This window comes from Acipenser ruthenus, chromosome 7 (genome assembly GCF_902713425.1).
Source record: "Acipenser ruthenus chromosome 7, fAciRut3.2 maternal haplotype, whole genome shotgun sequence".
Classification (NCBI taxonomy): domain Eukaryota; kingdom Metazoa; phylum Chordata; class Actinopteri; order Acipenseriformes; family Acipenseridae; genus Acipenser; species Acipenser ruthenus.
Window position 1 is genome coordinate 65019257 of NC_081195.1, and position 23529 is coordinate 65042785.

Below are 23529 nucleotides of genomic sequence, written 5' to 3' on the forward strand. Positions count from 1 at the left end.
CAAAGTCACACAACAGCACTTACTCAGTATGTTAGTGTACAGAGCCTGCTCTAGGTCCCCCAGCATTGTCAGTATAACCTCCTGATCTAAGTGAGCGGTCCCCTCGCGCTGGCAGCCAGCTTCCTCGTCTGCCCAGTACTGGCTGCCGGTAACATTAGAGCCACAGAACAGGGCAGGATCATCATCTGACCTGCTGCTGCTGCTGCTGCCGCTGCCTTCCTCGTCCGTGACTTCACAAACTTTATTGGGAGCTTTTACTTCAGTCCACTGGCATCCCAGACTTGTGCTCCACTTTCCGCTGCCACTGCTTACAGCACACAGATCCGCTTCACTGGCCCTCTGTGCTGCTGCAGCCCCGGCAGGAGGGCTGCCGTGGAACAGGGAGTGCTCGGATCTGGAGAGAGTCCTGGACAAGGAGCCTGCCCGCTGTCTCCCATCCTTTTTGAGGAAGTTGCGACTGGTCTCTCTTGGAGCCCCAGTCTCATCCAAATCAAAGGAGTACACCCTGTTCTCCCCCTCGCTCAGGCTTGTAAGGTTAGTCAGTGATTTCTGCTTTTGGAGGTTGGACTTTCCCCTCCCTGCAGGGTTCCTGCCTTGGAAAACTGATAACTCTGTGCCTTTATGCATCCTCTGAGCTGTGATATATATCCACCTGTTTTGTTTTCACATGTTTTTCACTGCAGCAACAACAGCAGCCTGTTCTAGCAGCAATGGATCAGAAAAGAAGCAGGCTTCAGCTGAAGGGCTTGCTCAAAGCAGTGCTACAGCCTTCGGGGTTTCCACCTAGGTGTCCTGTGCAGCCCATTCAACATTGTTCACAACCAATAGCATCCCATCCATGCAAAGATCCAATATCCATCCAGACTTCATTTTACAGTGTATACTGCTGCTTTACCCCAGCACCAGCAGCACTAGAATAATCCTCAAGCCACAGCATACTTATGGTCACTTTAGCCAATAACTAGCTAGCTCCCGTCCCTCAAGCTGCAAAATTTTTTCTCTTTCCTCTTTTTTCTTCTTTTTCTTTTGCCATTCCAAGGATTTGATGTTGGGGGGGGGGGATATAAGGTTATCTTTCCCTCTCTCCAGTTCAAGTGAGTTTAAAAGCACAGAGCCTCTCTCATTTCAAATTGCTGCCACACTGAAGCAAATGGGTCTTCCACGTCAGAGCTCAATAAGAGCTGAAATGAGCCAGTGAAGCACAGCTTAGCACAAAATTCGCCTCATTTTTAGTATTCAGCCTGCATTCACAGATCTATGTCTCCTTTCTCCTGCTGCAGAGGCTGCTGCTGCTGCCACTGCTGCTGGCTGCCATGGCAGCAAACATCTTGGCAAATTACAAGAGCTGTCCAGTTTGTTACAGACAACAACACGTCCTCCCAGAGTCACGACTGCTGAGGCTACAAAGATAAACCAGGAAGGGATGAACGCATATGTTGAAATATGTTACACGACGTGAGGCTGTTTCTCTCCACGCTGTTACACAGTATATTAAAAAAAAAACGTGCATACTGATTTATATGAACTTGAACGCAATATTAGTAAGCCAGCATGGTGGTTTTGACGTGCTAAGTGCTCAGGTTAATTGAGTGTGGAGGTGATAAGTTTGCAAGCAGGCATAATAAGAAGATTTTTTTAAATGTATTTATTTATTTTTCTTCTATGTAGGATAGCCAAGTTAAGATGCCTGATCTTAATTATAGTCCAGTGAGGTCCTGCATGTTTCTATTTATTTTTTTACTGTTGGGTGGGACCTGGGCTCAAGGATGTAAAGCCAATTCTGACTGTGGGAACTCAGTCAGTCAGTAGCTGGTGGAATGGCTTTATAAGTAGGGCTTTTAAAACTCCCTGTCCTCAGCACTAACCACCAGTGCCACATGCCAAGGAACAACCAACAAGTGAGGATTTGAATCCAGGCCTTCCCATTGATGTTTGATGTAATTGTGGTATACTTAAAGGGATAGGTTTAGTGATCAGGAACAGGTGTTTGATGGAAACGTCATATTGCATAGCAGTTTCATGGATTCCAGGTTTTACTGCAAGCTGGATTAGCCGCAGTGTATAGATAACAAGCTCAAGTATGTCTGATTACATTTTTTTATAAAACCCTGATGGATCAAATCGCTATGCAAATGGAGTTTTATTTCCATCTCTGTATTAGAATGGTTAATACTTATACATCCATGTATTTATTTTAACAGTAAAATACAACCAACTCACGGCAAAAAATGAACATATATATGAACATATCAGGCTTAAGGATAGGGAGGTTGGGGGGTAGTCTACTCCATAAATAAAAAGCAAAAACAATACACCTTTAAAACTAGGGGGACTTGCTAATTAGGACACTACCACAGAGCACAGTGATGAAACACAATCAGCTAAACCTCAGTCTCACAGACTTACCAGAAATCTGGATACCGAAACCACCATGTTAACCAATTCTATATATACACTGTATAAAAAAAAACTAATTGTGCAAACTCAAAATACGCCAACAGATTGACTATAGATTATCAATCCATTCCATTCCATTATAAGATTAAAAAAGACTCAAATAAGCAGTACCAATTATACACGGACAGAATTGGAGAACACAAGACAGACAGACAGAGACAGACAGTCTCCTGGGTGTATCTGCAATGGCAGCGTTAATAGAAAACGACTGGTAGAACGCAGAACTCCGGTCACCACCAGCCACGGAGCTCACAGACGTATGAAGCGTATTATGACAATCAACAGGCCCGCTACAGACCCAAATAACACAAACCTTCAACACTTGACACGACACACCTGTGTCTACCAATAAGGGCTGTGCATTGTGGGCTGTGGTAGTAGGTCACCCTCATTATACAACTGCTGTGTACGATGACAACACAAGAGGTTATACTCAATGTCCTGATAAAACTCTCTCTTGTACATTTCTCTTGTGTGACCTTTACCCAGACTTTAAAACCAGCCAACTAGTGTTAGCCAACAAGTATGCCTGTGTATTCCTGCTGTCAAGGGCCGTTACCTACCAGATATCTCCTCCAGGCACTGTTTGGCAGTCTTGTTGTAATACTGATCTGCTTTCGTGGGGCTGACACGGCAGTCAGCAGGGCCAACAGCGGTACAATCATTTTCAGAGTAGGTTCTGAAAGAGAGTCACAAAACAAAAGCCTTACATCTGTAGCAATACCTTCAGAGGAGGAGGTTAACAATGGTCACCAGTTTTAAGGGTTAAGCTAAAGGTAGACATGGTGGCTAAAACCACTTCTTTAAGATGATAATCTTTACCTTTGATTCCCATGTGGATTAGTATACAGGCAGTCATTCTGCTTATTAAATGCTTTTCTCAAAGAGAAAGTCGCAGATTTCTGCACATCTCTGTTTATAAGTTATTATAAAAGGGGCGGATCTGCGCAATACACATAGCCCCGGGCACCAAAGAGATAACACGGCCATAAACAAACAAGATAGCTGCTTCTGCATCCAGCGCTCAAAGAATATCACAGACATTTGCAGAGCTTTTTGAGATGTTATAGTAATAAAATAATGATTTGGATCGCATTATTGAGGAGTTTGGTGATAAAACAAGTGATCAGGGGATGATTTATCAGTATGCACGACTATAAAGAGGTATGTGAAAAATACAGCGAACAAGGGGTGGGGTGGGGCTGGAGATGCAGTACTGAGTGTCCTGTTGATATGCAGTACCTTTTAAACCTGTTTTACTGTGAAAAAAATACTTTTAAAATAAATAAATAAACTGTGCGTGTGAAAATAAATTGGACCTGACGTGCCTGAGACGTACTGAATAAATGAACTGCTAAGGGTTAATGCTGCAAGTGCACAAAATCATAATACCATATTTACAAAATGTAAGATAAGAATTCTTATCTACAAATTTGTTTATAGCAGAAAATCCCAAACCTGCTGTAATATGGGAGATAGCTATGTGAATTCTACTACAGAACAGTCCACAGACACCTGTCTATTTAAAGATAAATATTCATATTGCTTTTGTGGCTGATGTCCTATAAAACGGACAAGTCTGCACTATTATGAAGCTTTGGAAATGTGACCGTGCAGTAAGTAAAACAGTGGACTTCATCAAAATGTCAACAACATCGATACAATGAAATGTGTCACAAACAAAGACTGTTGTACACACTCTACAGTAGTGCACAAACACACATCACACAATATGAAGCTTGACACTTTCTTTTATTAGCCTCTGACATTTACAGGTGTCAAAGATGTAATTTCCTCTCCCACGAAAAGACGGAAATCAAAAAAAAAAAAAAAAGGGTAAACTTGTAAGACATTTAATTACAGAATATGTGACCCTTCATGACACAGCCCTCAATCTTGTGGAAACCAAATCCATTCACTCAGATTTACTGGGAAATGCATTTCTTGTCACGGCATCCAGATATAACACTCTGGGCTCTAGTCAATTGATCTAAACAGAGGCAGATACTGCCACTGATTAGATCATTAATATAGGGGAAACAAAACATGAGAGTCTCTTGATTTTAATGTTATGTTAATCCACATAAAAACAGTATATACAGTATGATAAACGAGGCACATACAGTACGCACGTTTTATATGGGTAGCATATTGGGATAAGGAGAAGTGTTTAAACTGTATATTAAGTTTCTTAAATGCAGACTTTTTTTTACTAAGCTAACAAATGCAATGCACGCTAACGAATGCAATGCACATTGTAAGCAGGATGCAGCTGATTGGTGGTGAATTTGACTCAACATGTTCAGACGGGTAAATAGAGCTCTCCCTGCACAATAAGAGTTTAATTACTTTGATACCATTTCCACAGCAGATTAATAACCCATTAACTTGTGGATAAAAATATCAAAACAGAATAAAAGTGACAGCATTAAAGCCTGCACCGTGTAAGCCTTAGCGTAGTTAATATATAAACCCAGAATCTTTTAGCTTTTAAGAGTTTACTCCTCAAACAGGTCATGGAATAAAAAGCCTAATTGCTACTGAAATTACACTACATTGTGAAGCAGCAGGGGTTCTCTTTCCTAAGAGATGGAGTTTCTCCTGGAGTTGACTGTGATTATCAGAGACCTTGTGCAAGTGACAGGGCTAGAATGTATTAAATATTACATATTGTAGCCTTGCTTACTCTGCTGTGTACGGCAAGTGAAACAGTATTTTATCTCAAGCTCCCTGACTGAACAACTTGTGCAATCACCATTTGAAACAATGTCAGCAAATAGGCTTCTCTGGTATCTTAAAGTTGACCCCCCCACCCCCCCACAGTAAATGTCCCTTGAAACCAAATATATTGCCTGTACCATCATCATCATCATCACTATCATCATCATCATCATCATCATCCCTAACTTCAGAAACTCAGTCATTCATTTTGAGGTAAAATAACAAGAAGTCAAGGCCCTAGTCACAACGCTTAAACCCATTGGAAGGTTTATGAATGAAGGTAAACATAGAATTACCTATTTTGTTACGCTATAAGGATGAGACCAGACCATGTTCCACGTTTTAACAATATTGAATGTTTTTGTTTAGATACAATACATGCCACAAGTAATAACAGGAGATCCGGTTACCTACAGCAGGCTCAGAATGTACGTGACAACAGTTTTTGTTATCCTACTAATTATCAATATAAATTAGTTATTCAGCTGTTACTCTGTTCAAATGCAACCAACCACTAACTACTCTCTTTTGCAAGGTTACTGTGTTTAATTATTTACCATATTTCCTCCTTTCCCATACATCTCTGCACATGCTTTATCGTTCATCATTCTAGCCTAAGTTACCTTAGCAACTCCAGCAAACTGGTTTATCATTACATGTCCACTATAGCATTAGTTACTTAACAGCTGTCTTCTTTGATTTATTAAAATATAAGTTTATAGGCATGAAACTGTTTTAGGTAGTTGTTAAAGAAACCAACAGTACAGTTTTAAGAATATCATATTTGATTAAATCCATCATAACAGGCTTTACCACCTACAGTATCTATGCTGGGCTTGCTGTTGAAGGATCATGTCTGTGGTTTTCCACTGAAGTACTGTACATTTCCCACAAGCACATCACCAGGATCAGTCCATTTTAATTGAAGGCACTACTTCTCCCCCACACAGCAGTAGCTGCTTTCCCTATTAGCAGGCCTCTTGTAAACATGGCAGAACACATAGTAATGAAAGGGGGATGACACCAACTGGGTTAGTGGGTAATAGCATGGAGCTTCATTCCCAGCAGTGACTGGCCAGATGTCAGCATGTGGTTTTTCAAAATAAATCTGGTAAAGCAGTTATTATCATAATATACTGCTTGTGACTTGAAAGAAATGCTGGAATAACAATATGTAAACAAATTCATTCTACTGCATGTCATATGAAGTGACTACTCAGGATGCAAAGGGAGGCAATGTACGAACCCATATTTTCTCTAAATGTCAAATATAGCCTTCTTGGGTTTAAAAAAAATAACGACGAAAATCATGTTCCTTGTTATTTGGTTTCTTCTCATTACACTTATATTCTACATTTTCCATCTTGTAGATTCCCAGAATGCCCGTCTGCAACTGTACCCTTTTCGGCTCTTAACCAAGCTCTTTCATAATCACAACGAGACGGGAAAAAAAAAAAAAAAAAAAACCTACACGCATTCTTGGACATAAAAGGTTAAGTAATCACTTTTGAACAATGTAAAGACCGTGCTTTGTTTTTCATTCTTTATGTGCTTTGTTGTTTTGTGTTTTTACCAATACCATACGGGTGGAAAGTTACATCACAGTGAACTCTAGAATGCATTAATAAATTGTCAAATGCAACGGTTTATGTCGCCATTTATTGTACAAGGTTGAAAAAAAGCCTCCTATTTACGAATGTTCTTGTTAACTGTGTAATGCATCATTACATTTAATTGTAATAAATGCATAAATCATTTCAGTCAGTTGCCTTGAATAACTTTATTTATGTGCAAGGAATGTTGTCTAATCATGTGACTTTTTTTAAAATCTGAAACAAGAAAAAAACAATGTTTATGTATTTTAATTCTGTTTTTTGAAAAGCATCTGTTAACTGTAAAAAAAAAAAAAAAAAAATAGAAAACAGCTAAGAAATATATTTAACTCTAAAGCTGTTTAAGCTCTTTTTTCTTTGTTTCTTCTGTGTTCTCTTTTCAAAATACTTCAGCTTACCTGTACATAAAGGGAGCGACTGTAGCCGTGTTGGGGTGGTTGTATTGCTGCTGCTGTGGGAGCTGGACAATTCCGTATCCCCCCAACTGTCCACATGCCATCACCATGGCAGCCGAAAGTGCGGAAGTGCTTGTTGATGAAACCATGCTGGTCCTTCTCCCCTCCGCTGAAGCCAGGCTGCCTGGGGTCCTGCCATCAGCTGGGGATTTTTGAACATAGAGGCTCTGGTTCCCTTTCCCCGTCCTTGATTTCTCAGTATCTTTGGCCCCCACGCTGGTAGGGCTGGCTACTGTCTTTCCTGTGGGTGCAGCCACTTTCAATCCAGGTTTTGGTATTCCACTTGAAGCAAGGAGGGAGTTTTCCTTCTTGACTGCAGAGGCCTTCCCTCCCTTTGGGATGAGGCTGGCGATTTTTGAGGTTTTCTTTGCAGGTTCTACAGGCAGTTCTTTCTCCTCTTTGCTTGGTGTGCCAGCCTTCCCTTTGCTCTTACTCTTATCCTCTTTGTCCTTAGGTTGGGGTAGCGACTTCTTATTGCTCAGAGTTTTGCTGGCAGTTTTCGAAGGTGGTGTCGTCACCTTGGTTGACTGCTTGGAGCTGCTACCTGTAGAGCCCCCACTATTCAGACCACTGCTGAGACCATCCGTCTCCCCGCACTCTGATAAAACGCTGTCTTCCCTCCCTCCCCCCTCCCCACTGGGCCCCGAGCTGGGGGACAGGGGTGGCCTGGAAGCAGTCCTGCTGTTGATCAGTTTGAATTTCTCCAGCATGGATTTCTGTCCGGTGCTTGAGGCCTTGGCCGCCTCAGAAATGGGCGGTTTGAGCCGGTCTGAGGCAGGGGGTGGTGAGGTTGCCGGGCTGGGCTGCTTCACGGACAGCATGGGGGACGTGGCTGTGTGTTTCATGTTCATGGATTTGCTCCGCCAAGGCTTGTTGGCGCTGGGAGAGGGGATGGCAGAGACCTGCTGCTGCCCGGTGCTGGTGGGGGTTTGGACGTTCCCGTTCATGCCTCCTGGCTGTGGAAGTCCTTTCACTGATTCTGAAAGAAAGGAGAGTAAAAAAAAGTTACTTGATCAGATTGCCAATAAAGACTAAAGTTCTATGGCATTGTGAACCACTGCTGCATCTCTGCATTAAAATAAAAAGTTATTTCTATTACACAGTAACTAATATAGTGGCATATCAACCCAAGTTACATGTGAGAATAATAAAATGTTAGAAATATTTTGATATACGGGGAAATAATAAAGACAGAATGTAACTTTGCCTTGTTGCTAAATAAAAAAAAATAGTATGAAGGATGCCATCCGTCAAGAGGCTGGGTTGTGCATCCTGCTGGTATTAATGTCATCTCAATGATGGAACCCAAATAGTGCCCATAATAAAACAGCACTGAATGGTGATAGCCACATCGAGTGCCACCAACTGCCCAGTTTGATTGCTCAGACGTGGCTGGGATTTCCACAATCATATTACAAATGAACCAGATGTCTTTACAATCAACCCCGCGTTGTATCAAATGGCTTTTTGAGTGAAATAAACATCCACAATCCCACTGTTCTTTCGTTTCTTTAAAATACAATGAATAAAAACACTACAAAACGAAACAAAAAGAAACTAAACATGTACCCTTTGATTATAAAGACGGAACCCGCTCACCTCCTCCATGGCTGTGTTTCAGAGCTCTGTGCAATACTATAAATCTACTCAGTGTTAAGGCCTATATAAGGACCTGGACCCTCTAGGGAAAAATACACAAAGTAAATCTATTAGTTCCCCTACGGGACAATGCACTTATTAACATTGTATGACTGCAATCCTCTTGCTTTTGTTTCACATGACAGTTGCTCCACTCAGACAAGCTTCTGTGTTAAATGTCCACAAATTACAATAGACATTTCCAAATTTGCAGAGGTTGTAGAACATGGAGAAAGAGTCACAGGCATATATCTAGCTATCTATATATATATATATATATATATATATATATATATATATATATATATATATATATATAATATACACACACACACACACACTCAGCTGCTTGATGTAGCAACATTTAGATATCTGATCCATGAGAGTGAAATTCTTATAAATGCTGAATTCTGTATTTAATCCTCAGATGTGGAATGCCAGTATAATTAGTATCTTTCTGTATGTTTGATGTTTATATGAAGGCTTTTTCAGCAAAATAATAGGTGACCCAATTTTGTTATAATAACTAATATTATAAAACAAAACGTACAGTATACATCAATGAATATCTATTAATACAGTGCTAGAGGAGATACAAATAATTAAGCAAGGAATGAAAAAAGGAGCAATACAGAACTTTAAATAAAATAAATGTAGACAATCATTTGTAATCATCCAAATTTGCAAAGATATTTCTCATGGAATAGATCAAATGAAACTTGTAAAACAGAAATATTGTCCCCTATTCTTCACCATACTTCTACATGCTTATAGTACAGTATACATATGTATTAATGCAGCAGTGTAGATGATACAGTACACACTGCATAGTGCTGCAAGTTATCTATGTGATGTGATTGTCATCCAGTTTTAAACTGGATGATCAGTGCTTTGTTATTAAACCTTGTTCCATATGTGACACTTTGTGTGAATCTGTGTCCTCACTACAAGCATCAGTGCTGTGGCATCTTTGACATGGACCTGCAGAGCAGACGGCTTGCTATCCAAATCTTCATTTTACTGTCTGTGATGAGATTGCAAGCAGCTTGGGCACACATTTATGAATTCAGTGAGGCAGAAAATGAACTGCTCTCAGAGCAATCTCTAAATATTGATCTCTTCCAAATAGCAGTTTGCTTACCTCAGTGTATACTGTTCATTAGTATATATTTATTCTCATCTATAAACTCGCCTTACACTAAAGGATCAAACAACTAAAAATTCACTGAAAAGACAATAAGCGTGCTCTGTCTCTTATCCCAACCTTACTTTAGTATGATAAATGGTGTCTGATGCACTGTTCTCTGTAATCTTTTTTGGCTGAACTTTATTTAAGATGAATTCCCTTTTCACTGCTCCCCATATCATTGTGTACTTCATTTCTACTAAATGTTCTTCCCATTGAAAATTCAAGTAAAAGGGGAAATACATTGGTCTGCACCCATTAGAGCCCCACATCTTTTTTTATTATGTATTTATTTATTTTTGCTAGCGATCTATGTTTCAAAGAAATTTGAAGTTTAACTAAACAATGATAAGAGTGGTAGTGAAAAGCATACTAAAGCTATTTCAGGGGCAAGAACAAATGACTACAGGTTTCATTTATTCTAAAACTTAATACAATCAAATGTAATATACAGTGCCTTGCGAAAGTATTCGGCCCCCTTGAACTTTGCGACCTTTTGCCACATTTCAGGCTTCAAACATAAAGATATGAAACTGTAATTTTTTGTGAAGAATCAACAACAAGTGGGACACAATCATAAAGTGGAACGAAATTTATTGGATATTTCAAACTTTTTTAACAAATAAAAAACTGAAAAATTGGGCGTGCAAAATTATTCAGCCCCCTTAAGTTAATACTTTGTAGCGCCACCTTTTGCTGCGATTACAGCTGTAAGTCGCTTGGGGTATGTCTCTATCAGTTTTGCACATCGAGAGACTGAAATTTTTGCCCATTCCTCCTTGCAAAACAGCTCGAGCTCAGTGAGGTTGGATGGAGAGCATTTGTGAACAGCAGTTTTCAGTTCTTTCCACAGATTCTCGATTGGATTCAGGTCTGGACTTTGACTTGGCCATTCTAACACCTGGATATGTTTATTTGTGAACCATTCCATTGTAGATTTTGCTTTATGTTTTGGATCATTGTCTTGTTGGAAGACAAATCTCCGTCCCAGTCTCAGGTCTTTTGCAGACTCCATCAGGTTTTCTTCCAGAATGGTCCTGTATTTGGCTCCATCCATCTTCCCATCAATTTTAACCATCTTCCCTGTCCCTGCTGAAGAAAAGCAGGCCCAAACCATGATGCTGCCACCACCATGTTTGACAGTGGGGATGGTGTGTTCAGGGTGATGAGCTGTGTTGCTTTTACGCCAAACATAACATTTTGCATTGTTGCCAAAAAGTTCGATTTTGGTTTCATCTGACCAGAGCACCTTCTTCCACATGTTTGGTGTGTCTCCCAGGTGGCTTGTGGCAAACTGTAAACGACACTTTTTATGGATATCTTTAAGAAATGGCTTTCTTCTTGCCACTCTTCCATAAAGGCCAGATTTGTGCAGTATACGACTGATTGTTGTCCTATGGACAGAGTCTCCCACCTCAGCTGTAGATCTCTACAGTTCATCCAGAGTGATCATGGGCCTCTTGGCTGCATCTCTGATCAGTCTTCTCCTTGTATGAGCTGAAAGTTTAGAGGGACGGCCAGGTCTTGGTAGATTTGCAGTGGTCTGATACTCCTTCCATTTCAATATTATCGCTTGCACAGTGCTCCTTGGGATGTTTAAAGCTTGGGAAATCTTTTTGTATCCAAATCCGGCTTTAAACTTCTCCACAACAGTATCTCGGACCTGCCTGGTGTGTTCCTTGTTGTTCATGATGCTCTCTGCGCTTTAAACGGACCTCTGAGACTATCACAGTGCAGGTGCATTTATACGGAGACTTGATTACACACAGGTGGATTCTATTTATCATCATTAGTCATTTAGGTCAACATTGGATCATTCAGAGATCCTCACTGAACTTCTGGAGAGAGTTTGCTGCACTGAAAGTAAAGGGGCTGAATAATTTTGCACGCCCAATTTTTCAGTTTTTTATTTGTTAAAAAAGTTTGAAATATCCAATAAATTTCGTTCCACTTCATGATTGTGTCCCACTTGTTGTTGATTCTTCACAAAAAATTACAGTTTCATATCTTTATGTTTGAAGCCTGAAATGTGGCAAAAGGTCGCAAAGTTCAAGGGGGCCGAATACTTTCGCAAGGCACTGTATATATTAATTGGCATCATATCATATAAAAAAATAACCTTTCAGTTTTGTAGGATCACAGCAGTTAAAAATGACCATTGGTTCAACCATCAGGGTAGTTAAACAGCAGTTCAGCTTCAATGTAACTGCAGTCAAACGCACAGTAACTAACTGAAACTTCAGTGAACCAGTCTTACTACAAAACGTGCTCCTGTTTGGGATACAGGAGCATGAATGGGCTAATTTTTGAATTGGCACAGTTACATGCCCAGACTTCAGTTAGTTGCATTGGCAAAACTGGATGAATTAGTTGGGTCGGTTGGAGGGCATCCATCAAATTTTGGTGGCCGTGCCAAGTTGGCATAGCATTCAGGTAGATGTCATAAATGGGAGGCATACACTGCCCTGTACTTTCTTTCTGCCCGTAAAATAAATTGCAAAAACTCAAATTTTCCCTTCAGATTTCAGCTAGCTTTTTTCCCTACAAACAGTCATACTGTAAATTGTCAAAAATCACACATGAAAACAATAATAAACTGGTTAAACCATCAACCTATCTCCCAGGTAATAAACTGGTTAAACCATCAACCATCTCCCAGGTGTATTATTTAAATCGGAATAGCGTGGTGACTATATATGAGCAGCCTCTGAATCCAATATGCATTGAAAGCAATTTATTCAATCATGTCAGGTACTGCAGCCAAAAAGAGAAAGAAACATTCGAACCATGTAGCCATTATCTCCACCAGTCAAATAAATCTAACGTGTTAATAATATTCATGTATAGAGGTTATGTTTTACAAGAACACAGTAATATACAATAAACAGAAAAGTGAATTAACAATATTGCATTGGTATATGAATTGGTGTATCTAACAAGGTCTTTGGAGATTGCAGCCACTGTAAAATAACGTGTCCATTGACTGGATCGCAGGACAGTAACACACTTTTACAAATAGGGCAATAAAAGGCTGGCATTATAAACTGCCATGTTTATAATGTGCAGTGAACCAGTTTTATGGGTCTGACCCATGGAGTCAGAAAGGAAGCTGTTAATTGGCATCCTAGGAATGCCTGTTTAGTAACTATTCAAAATCACTTCAGCAGTTACAGTACGTCACTTCTAAAACTTGACATGGTACTATGTGTTTACCACAGTTTATAGTTCATCATCCGATTTCCTTTTTCAAGAATGGATTATATAGATACAAGCAGCCTTTATACCTATCTGTCTGCCTCTAATGATACAGTCACTAGGTTTCCATAGCAACATAATTTAGCAAAACCCATTCCATCTACTGAAAATGAAATGTCAATTCAGCTATGCAGAGAGGCCTTTATATGTATTCTAGGAAGCATAACTTACCCACTCGACAAACTGGCAGAGTATGCTACAGTTCTGAACAAAAATACAATTACTGAAAGTCCTCATCCCCACCTACCAATATTAGCCAATGAATACTGAAAACTAGAGGGCATGTTTGTCAGTGAGTTACTGCATTGACTCATTGACTGTTCTCGTCCATATACTGTGTGTGTGTGTGTGTGTGTGTGTGTGTGTGTGTGTGTGTGTGTGTGTGTGTGTGTATATTTTTTTTGTTCTAAGTTCTCTAAGTCTTTTTTAAGTAAGGCTAAACTCTAAAACAGTTATTAAATTGTTCATTGTGTAAATTAGTCATTCTGAACTGTTTTAAAAGCCACAAATCTGAACTTACAGCGTAACTGTAGAAACTTTTACAGTTTGCTTTACATGTCGAGGGAGACTAAAGTGACAGAATATCATTAATCACAATTCGGGATAGGGTTAATATATACAGTAGCTTGAGAGAAGACAGGACAGTCTGCTCTCTGGATACACACATTCATCAAAGGAAGCTGTCTCTGTGCTCCCACACAAGTACAATACCTTACTTTATTGGGTCTGATTTTTGTATGCATTGAGTAATTGTAAAAACATTACTTAACAAATACAGTGAGTGTAACAAGGGATTACGACCCTGTATAAATCTGCAGCACCAGGACTGCCAAAACAAACCCTGAGATATATTTTATTCAGCTGGGCCCAATGACTCTTATGTTTTTTTAAATTTTTTTATGTTTTCTTTCCTTATTACTCAGACCACTAGATTCTGCAAGTTGCACAATGACAACTCTGAGGACAAAATGTCAACTCTAAAACAAACTCTCCCGCTAGACCATTTCTGAGTCATTCTTTTCTGTGTGTCAGGGAAGTCTCACTTATTCTACAAATTCAGCAACAGGGCAAGAAATCAATCCCTATAGCTATACAACAAAGCATTGAGAGTGCAGTTTAATTAAGTTTTGGCTGGGGAAAGGGGTATTAGGAAAATGCATTCTATTTGAATTCATCATTGATGGCGTGTGTAACAGGACGGAGGCGACCCGCACACTGCAAGCGAGCGTCTTAACCACAATGCAAAAGAGCCGGGCTCGTCTGCATCCGTGGTTTTAAAGCTGTTAACCTCATCTCGCTGACAGGGGACAGAATCCATAACGGAGGTGGATCACACAACACTGCCCGTTACACTTCGGACAATCAAAACACAAATAAATGTAAAGCTGGATAAACATTCACTGGATTCCTACTTTACCTAAAATGCATTTCCCCAGGTAAAAGGTAATTGTATTGGGCCCAGAGTTCATATCAACAGACAGAACTGAAGGAAAACATGACTGACAATATCAGTTTGACATTGCTGGTATGTAGATTTTGCAGATGATTTAATAGCACCTATTTATAGAAGTGTCGTCTGTATGCTATGACACATCATCATGAACATCTTCTTGACGTTAACTGTTGTCCATCCTTTCTGTATATGCACTCTCCCATCGTCGCCATGCTGTTTTACAAATGTTTCTTAACCGTTACTAAAAGGTAGTGCTTTTTTAAACCTAGGTCCAAGCACCAGAACACAAGTTAGAACCAGCTACTGTTATTACATATCCATGGCACAGAGTAAATGGCAGCAGCCAGATATTTCATAATGCAGACTGTAATAAGCATTTGTGTAGCCTTTATGCTGACAGCTGTGTTCTTGCTCTAACCTTAAATGTCATGTCCTCGGATTATTTACCAATTTAGGCACGCACGCTTTTGACTATCAAACCCCTCCCCACATCACTTGCTGTCTACTATGACACTCTTGTCTTAGTCATGGAGCTTGTTTAAACAAAAGGTGACACAGCACTAATGTTTTTAATTGCGTAAAACAAAACTGACTGGACATTTTCTGATTTTAGGTATCTGCTTACTGTTTTTTTTGTGTTGACAGTCAAACAGCCCAGGTCTTGGTTAAAAAAAACCAAAAAAAAAACACAGAAGTGGATCCAAAGGCTGTTCTCAAATCTCAAATATGTTTCCCTTTATCCTTTGAGAGCTAATCATTATTAATTCTCATAACAGGAGGATTGAGTTCCATTGCATTTCAGCACTACGGTCAAATTGAATTACTTATAGTCCTTTTGTCTTTTCACCATCCCTTACCTTTCTCTGTGCTGCTTGCATATTGGAGAGACTTGTTTTTGTCTATGCTGTTAAAGCTCTGGCTCCTCCTGTTCAGGTTTGAAGCTCCTTGGACCTTGCTGGTACTGCTGCCTGCAGCTGGCACCCTTGAGGGCCCAGGAAGCCTGGGAAGCAGGAAGACATTTATTAAGGTCATTAAGAAAAAACACCATTCCTATGGGGCAGCGAGATTCAAGTCAAAACTCAAACAAATGTACAACAGGTACAAGTGTACAGTATTTTTAAAACAACAGCATGAAAAAAGACACTACCACTTTTATTTAGGTGGCTTTCTTTCAGTCACATTCTAGTCTTTTGGTACACAGCGATTCAAAGCAGTGGTTAGACCTTGAAACCAGTAAAGAGCTACTGTAACACTCCAATGATAAGTAGAAAAAGCCTCTTCTTTTTTATCCTGTGTTCAGAGCCTACGGGATGCTAGTTAAAGATGTTATTGAAACTGTAACACACAAAGCAGGATAGAATTGTGGAGTTGTTGTTTTATGTTTTAACTGTGATTGTATATATGATGTGCCTTGTGCACATGAATTGTATAGCTGCTGTTACCAACAAGAAACTGTTAACACCATGCTCTATCTGTTATTTATCTTTATTATTCCACTTCATATATATTGAATAAACAAAACTGGCAACAGAACAAGCCCATATGGTACAACAAAGTTCTCTTCATTGGGTCACGATTATTAATGTGCAGAAGTTATGTGCCGTTACATAAACAGAAGAGTCTTTTCAAACCTACTGATTACTGGCTGCTGTTATAAAACTAATCAGTCATTGTAAACCTGGTGCTGCTAATTTACAGTAGCATAAAAACCTGGGTAGGGGTGGAGCTGGGTCTAAATCCAGTTCCAAGTTCTTAACATAAATGAAAACGGAAACGGACGATTTAGATGAATGCAAGGTCATTTTTTTTTAAAAAGTAAAAAAAAAAAAAAAAGTTGTGTTCACACAGATCCTCGCTCTTGAAATCAGGGCACGCCAGTTGAGTATCAAAAATAATTCAGTTACATTTTAGTTGTCAAATACTGCCACCTGCTGAGAACTTGTAAAAATGCTCTGTACTCATTCTTATTCTATTACAAAATTCAGTATTAAAACACTGTAGGGGTGTTGTATTATTATTTGAGTTGAATTATTTAGCCCTTTTAAGGCAGAACATTCTGAACATTATTGAGATGGACTGATTTTATATATCTTTATATAACATACTTCTCTCTTTTTTGTAAGTGACACAATCTATTACATACTATTTAACTGAGTTACTAGTGTCACAGTTCTGTAGCAACAGATGGGACAAAACAGATTTTGCTAACAATTTAATGTGGCTCTTCTGGTGCAGACAGCTTAGAGCACACTTTGTAGATGTCAGCATTTTCACTGTTCCTTAGTCAGCACTAATGCAGGTACAGTACAGCAGGCAGTGGTTCTTTAAACCTGATCGCAGGTACAGCAGGCTGAAGAAATCCTGAGCAAAAAGCAACGCAACCCCTTGTACAGAACCGTAGAATATGTATATATAGATAGATAGATAGATAGATAGATAGATAGATAGATAGATAGATAGATATGAATCAGTACTTGGAAATAAGGAAGATACTGTATGTTGCAGATATACACAGGTGGATCAAAAGACCCTAAATCTGGGAAAACAGGATATGCTTATTATATATACACACACATTTGAAATATGTAAAAGGGGGAGCTTATCAAATAAATGTATCAGTATTTACTGCAGACCATAGACAGAGGAATATAAATAAAAGAATATTGTGATTTTTACAGATTCTCTAAGCTCGATACAGGCATTAGAATCGGAAACAGGAGATAGGATAGATATCACATATGAAATTATTCAGAAATTACATTCCAGCTATAAAAATTGTAAATATTCTAACAGCCTGGATTCCAAGCCACTCGGGTATCTTTGGAAATTAAATTGTGGATTTTGACGCAAAAAGAGAAACTCTAAATGAACAAACTGACATAATAATACCTTCAAGTCCTACAGAGGTGAATGCTGTGTCTAAAGCAAACATAATGGATTTATGGCAAATACAATAGGAAAACAGTGGAAAGGGAAGGTTTTATTATAAAAATCACTCAAAAGTAGGAAAATACAAACATATGGGGAAGGAAAAACAGGGATGAAGAAGCTAATATTAATAGAGTAAGGTTAGGACATACAGCATTACATTATCATTTATACAGGATTGGGAGTCATGAGAATGGGTTATGTAGTAATTGTGGTGAACACGAAACAGTGGAACATATTTTCAGGAAATGCAATACATAAATTTGTCAATTTAGTGATCAGAAACGGCACTTCCAAGCAGCCAAGCAACCAAACGGACACACGTGTCTCTTTTGCGACTGACATCAAAACCCAGCTGGCTCAATTTACAGTAGCTATTGTGACAGTCCATAACGTAATAGCAGTGCTGTACTACTGCATTAGTTTAAAACTGAACATAACAGCCATGTTAAAAACAACAACAGCAGCAACAACAACAACAACAGCGGAATATGACCAATATATGGTAGCAAAGAATCCTGCAGCATGATGCGCATTTAACATCAATAATTGTATTTAAACTGAGATATTATTATTATTATTATTATTATTATTATTATTATTATTATTATTATTATTATTATTTCAGTGTTTCCAGTACTTAAGAAAAAGGTTACACAAGTCTACAGATCTGAAGGGATTAAATGTATGTGTACTATATAGTATTTAAATATGTATCATGCACTTATTATTATTATTATTTATTTATTAGCAGACGCCCTTATCCAGGGCGACTTACACGATATCACATTATTTTTATATACAATTACCCATTTATACAGTTGGGTTTTTGCTGGAGCAATAAAAAAAATAAAAAATTTAAATGATTACCTGAAAAAGATCCGGGTACCTGGGTATTTTTCACACTGGGTACCCGGTTCCGGATTTTCTACCCGTGCCAACCTCTAGTTAATTATATATATATATATATATATATATATATATATATATATATATATATATATATATATATATGGGGCACTCACTCTGGTTCTTTTGCCACTTTAAAAACATTTAATAATACAAAATAAACACCTAGCTCCTTTGGAGTGCTAACTACACATTTATGCAGGTCACTGACTAGCTTGCAGGATGGCTAAGTTTACCTGGCATAAAACATAAAATACACCCAGTATTCCTAATCGTGACTGCTCGAAACAGAGTACACCTCTTCTGCTTCCTTCTACTCAGCAGCCCCGAATGAAAGGCAGCTGGCTCTACTGTACAATAATATATATATATATATATATATATATATATATATATATATATATATATATATATATATATATATATATATATATATATATATGTACACACACGCGCACGCACACACACACTGCACACTATATAAAAAAAGATGTAATGAAAAATCCATTCTCACATGCTTAATTTCATTACATTAAGGTGCCTGTACAAGCAGCTTATTCTGTAGCCTTCTTGATATTAGCCTCCGAGGTCTCATTCATCATTTATTTTTATGGCCCTTGCTGGCTGCTAGCCTGCTCTCCCCGTCTCACTGTGGGGACCTCAGCAGGCTGACACTGCTCTGCAGCTGCGCACGTCACAACCTTTTCCCTGACCCATGAGTTCTACTGATCTCCCGTTCCCCCAAAAGAATCCGCCAACCGAAACACACACTCAAAACTCCATTTGTTCTGTTTCATTAACTTAATTTGACAGGCTCGAGGAGTACCTGGTTCACTCGTTTTAGGCAATGAAGGAGAGACAGTAAGGGGGGGGGGGGTGGTGGATTTGTGCGAGTCACTGTACTGTAAAAAACGATAATAATCAAAACAGAAATTGACTAATATCCTCTTTGTCATCAATTTGTCTTTCAGGTTTTCTTTTGTGGCTTAATTACACATATTACTCAGGTTTTTCCTGTAAGCTGCTAAAAAAGGGGGTTCTATTTTTACTGTGTAGACATATCCACAGCAACAAAACCTATGGAGACACTAACTTAATATTACTAACGAGACATATTTACAAAAACTCATAGCTTCGCTAAGTGTTTTGTGAGGCCATATATTTAAATATAAATACCCTATTTTAATATATGACCCATATAAACCACATATTAAAAAAAGATTTATTTTTTGCATGGGTACCCTGCAGAGCAAAGTCTAGATTAATGAAAGAGAATGGTAGTGACTCTATTAAGGTGATTGCATTTGAAAAGTGTAAGCACTACCACATTATTTTCAGGGTAGATTTATTTCCACGAACACCAAATGCGAGACATTCAGCTGCTCTGCTGGTAATTTAAACTCAGTGCTATGTAGATGCACAGTGTGTAGTTTACTTCTAACTCCCCCAAAATAAGGATTTAGGGCTGGAAAGTTGGGTAATGGAAACATACTACACACAGATTCTCAGAACACAAATCTGTGACTTACTCCTCATACTCTCACAAATCTGTGATTTACTCCTCATACTCTACATTGTAAACTCCATTCACCATAAAAACCAACACTAGAGCAGTTCCCTTAGGTGGCAGAGGAATGAAATGCACTGTAATCTGGTCAAGCGGTGGCTATTTTCACTATCACAACAGAAATATGTATAAAAATACAATATGAATAAAATACAATATATATATATATATATATATATATATATATATATATATATATATATATATATATATATATATATATAGTATACACACATACACACACACACACACGCACGCACGCACACACACGCACACACACGCACAGGGTGATTAGAAAGTAAGTTTACCATATCAACACACCATATCTCATGTGGTAAACTTACTTTCTAAATCACCCTGTATATATAATATCTTGCATACAAATTATTATAATGATGTGTCAATAAAACAAGAAGAAATTGTACTGCTATACAGATAGCAGTTTTGGGCATTTATCCCTAAATCACTGCCATCCTTTACCAGACAACAGCATCACCCACTATGTCTGGGACCAGGTTAATGGTATAAACTTACAATCTAACATTGTTAAATCTCACTGAAAATCAATAGAAGGCAGAAATAATGCCCGGTCAGAGAAATCAAATCCAAGTCACTTAAAAATCACTCAAAACAGATAAGCACAAAACACAAACCTGTGTTTGCTTACTTATCCATAGAAATACCCTGCTAACAACTTGTTAAGCTAACAAATACAACTGGTTATGGTATTAAAACGGTCCTCCTGCTGGACAAAATTGCTGAAAAATACATTACAATTCACATCACAGTAGTTTTAGTTCTGAATTATTCTCTGTACCAAGCACTAGGCAGTATGTTTTGTCTACAGCTATGGCCAAAAGTTTTGCATTACTAGAGTTTTAGGTTTGAGAAATAATAATAATAATAATAATAATAAAAAAACTTTATGAACATAATTTAGAACTTTTATTTAGCATCATGTAATCAAAGAAACTACAAAACGATATCACAAAAGTCTACCGGAAGCCATAATAGTAGCACAGTATTTAATGTTAGATTAATCAATCAATCAATCAATCAATCAATCAATCAATCAATATTTATTTATTTTATATAGCATCTTTCATAGTGGACCAACATCACAAAGTGTTTTACATTTATATCCCACTTTGTCATATTTTTCAATTGTTGTCAGTTTTTCATTAAGTATATTGAAAACTACAAAGCGGTATGTAATTCAATATGCTAACATAACATTATTCAGCAGAATTCATTCGACTGCATGAAACAAAAATTGTTCTACAGGGTGATGCAAAACGTTGGCAATAGCTCTATGTCAAGAACTAGGCAGTATGTTTTGTCTATATCAAGAACTAGGCAGTATGGTTTGTTGAAAGCATTACAGTGAACCCATGTACACTTAAACCTTACTCGCAGGACCTCATATATCAAAGATAAAATACCTTACCTTGTGTTCTTTTTCTGACTGCTTGCTATCCCACTGTGGCTGGACTGAGTTGCATATCTGGCTGCCAGACTGTTCAGAAAGAAGAGGGGGATACACTTTAGCCTTAATAGGTTTATTAAATCTTGGTCGCAGATATATGTTGGTGAGGCACTAATGTAATAAAGAAAAGTCCATGATTCAATCTTAGGAAGACGAACACACGAACAGTAAGCACGGCCCAGTTACACAGTACAAAAAAATAAAAATAAGCACAATAAACACTTTGCACACACAGATGCACACACGCTAGTGTCTGGAAAGAATACAAAGAATACAAAGTCCCAAAAGCTCCAGCCATACAGATAGAACTGCATGTTCTGAAGAAAAATGCAACCCCACTTCTGAATGTATTCATCTCCAAACAGGAAAAGGAAATACTTCATAATGAAGTCACTGTTCTCCAGTGACTAGTCATTCTTAGTCATTTTGATTGTTGAACTCAGGTTTACAGTATTGGCCTTTTGGATAACTTATTTTTCAGCCTTTGTACAACATGGCACAGGGCTTGGTTTCAGTGTGGGGTTGTGTGTTACAAAAACCCCACTCTAAAATGATGAACCCCACAATAAATTGTGTCAATTGTGACCTCAGAAAAAAGATCTATTTTTGTAACCAACACAATCCATTAAAAGCATCTGTAAAGTGGTGGCAGTGTAGTTATGGGGTTCACCCCTAATTCAAGCAAACCTCCACACGCCAGTTGGTCTCCTTGGTAACAACCCTGCATGTTCGAAACAACCAGTAAATAAATAAATGAAAGAAGGTATAAATGAAAACCAATTAGCCTATATCTCACGGTTTACTCGGTTAACGGTTAACCTTTTTAGGAAGCAAAATGGAATTTGACCTGCCCAAAAATATTCCTTCCCCCCTTGTCTATTTCTGTTTCAATGCTGCACACTGGTCCCTTATAACCACTGTACCTAATTCATACTGTCACTGACGTATACAAAAGGAGGTGGGGCAGATACGAAAAGCTTCATAGACTGATGACCTTTTATTTCAGTTCTTGATAACCAACTCTGCCAACAACAGTTAGAAGTTAATACTGATCATCCAAAGTGAAGTAGCCCATTGGATCTAGATTACTGTCTCATTTAATATGTTCTTAATAGCCCGTTGTCTGGGGGAATGGACAAGGCATTGGAAAACTGTGAGTGTTAGCTGGTAGTAAAGTAAAAAAAAAAAATCTCTGAAATTATTATGCTTGCTAAAACATAAACCTTCTTTTTTTCTTTTTTTTTAATCAATAAAAAAAGCAGTGTTTTTTAAACCAAAATCTACTGCGATCTGAATTTCGTGACTACACTGCTGGCCACAAAGTCATTCATTATCCCCAATACGAGGCCTGCAATTTTGGAAATGAGTCTCAATGGGTTCAACCAGCGCATACAACTTTAAATAAATAAAGTTTTACGTAAGTCCCAGGACTAAAAACTATTATTTGTGGCCATCAATGTTCGCTCCCTTTCCTCACAAAAATAATCGCAATACACCACTTCTTAACAGTGATGCTTATGCTTAGGTAAGCAGGCTGTCGTAGGTCACTATTGTCTGTTTATACCTCAAATCCTGGTTAACCTGACATGGGGTAAGCACCCACCTGATAGGAATCCTAAAACTGGCTGTTTTTAAGTAAAATAAATTGATTTGGTCTTGATAGTGCTTTCAATATTAACCAATACAAATGGGGGCTCTTGAAAAGTTGAGTAAACAGGTATTATTTCAAAACAAGACGACATCAGTATTATTAAAACCAATAATAAAGAAAAGCACTGAATCACAATATCCAAGACTAAACCATTTAGTGTTATAAGTCATATAAGATTACTGTTTCCACTTTTCTGATGGCTCATGGCTT

General features: G+C 38.3%; 1 protein-coding gene across 13 annotated transcripts in view; it reads right to left on the reverse strand.

Moving 5' to 3' along the window:
• The window catches only part of LOC117415139 (neuron navigator 3-like), a 283877-nt gene that overhangs the window by 59778 nt on the left and 200570 nt on the right, over positions 1-23529 (reverse strand). For 11 of the 13 annotated variants that reach the window (XM_059027613.1, XM_059027614.1, XM_059027603.1 and 8 more), the window contains 4 exons: positions 21630-21698; positions 15636-15778; positions 7190-8225; positions 3021-3136 (listed from right to left, as the gene is read on the reverse strand). In XM_059027613.1, the coding sequence (XP_058883596.1) occupies positions 3021-3136; positions 7190-8225; positions 15636-15778; positions 21630-21698 (1364 nt within the window). Of the gene's footprint in view, positions 1-23; positions 1446-3020; positions 3137-7189; positions 8226-15635; positions 15779-21629; positions 21699-23529 lie in introns of those variants that run through there. The other 2 variants (XM_059027607.1, XM_059027615.1) reach the window with 2 other exon arrangements.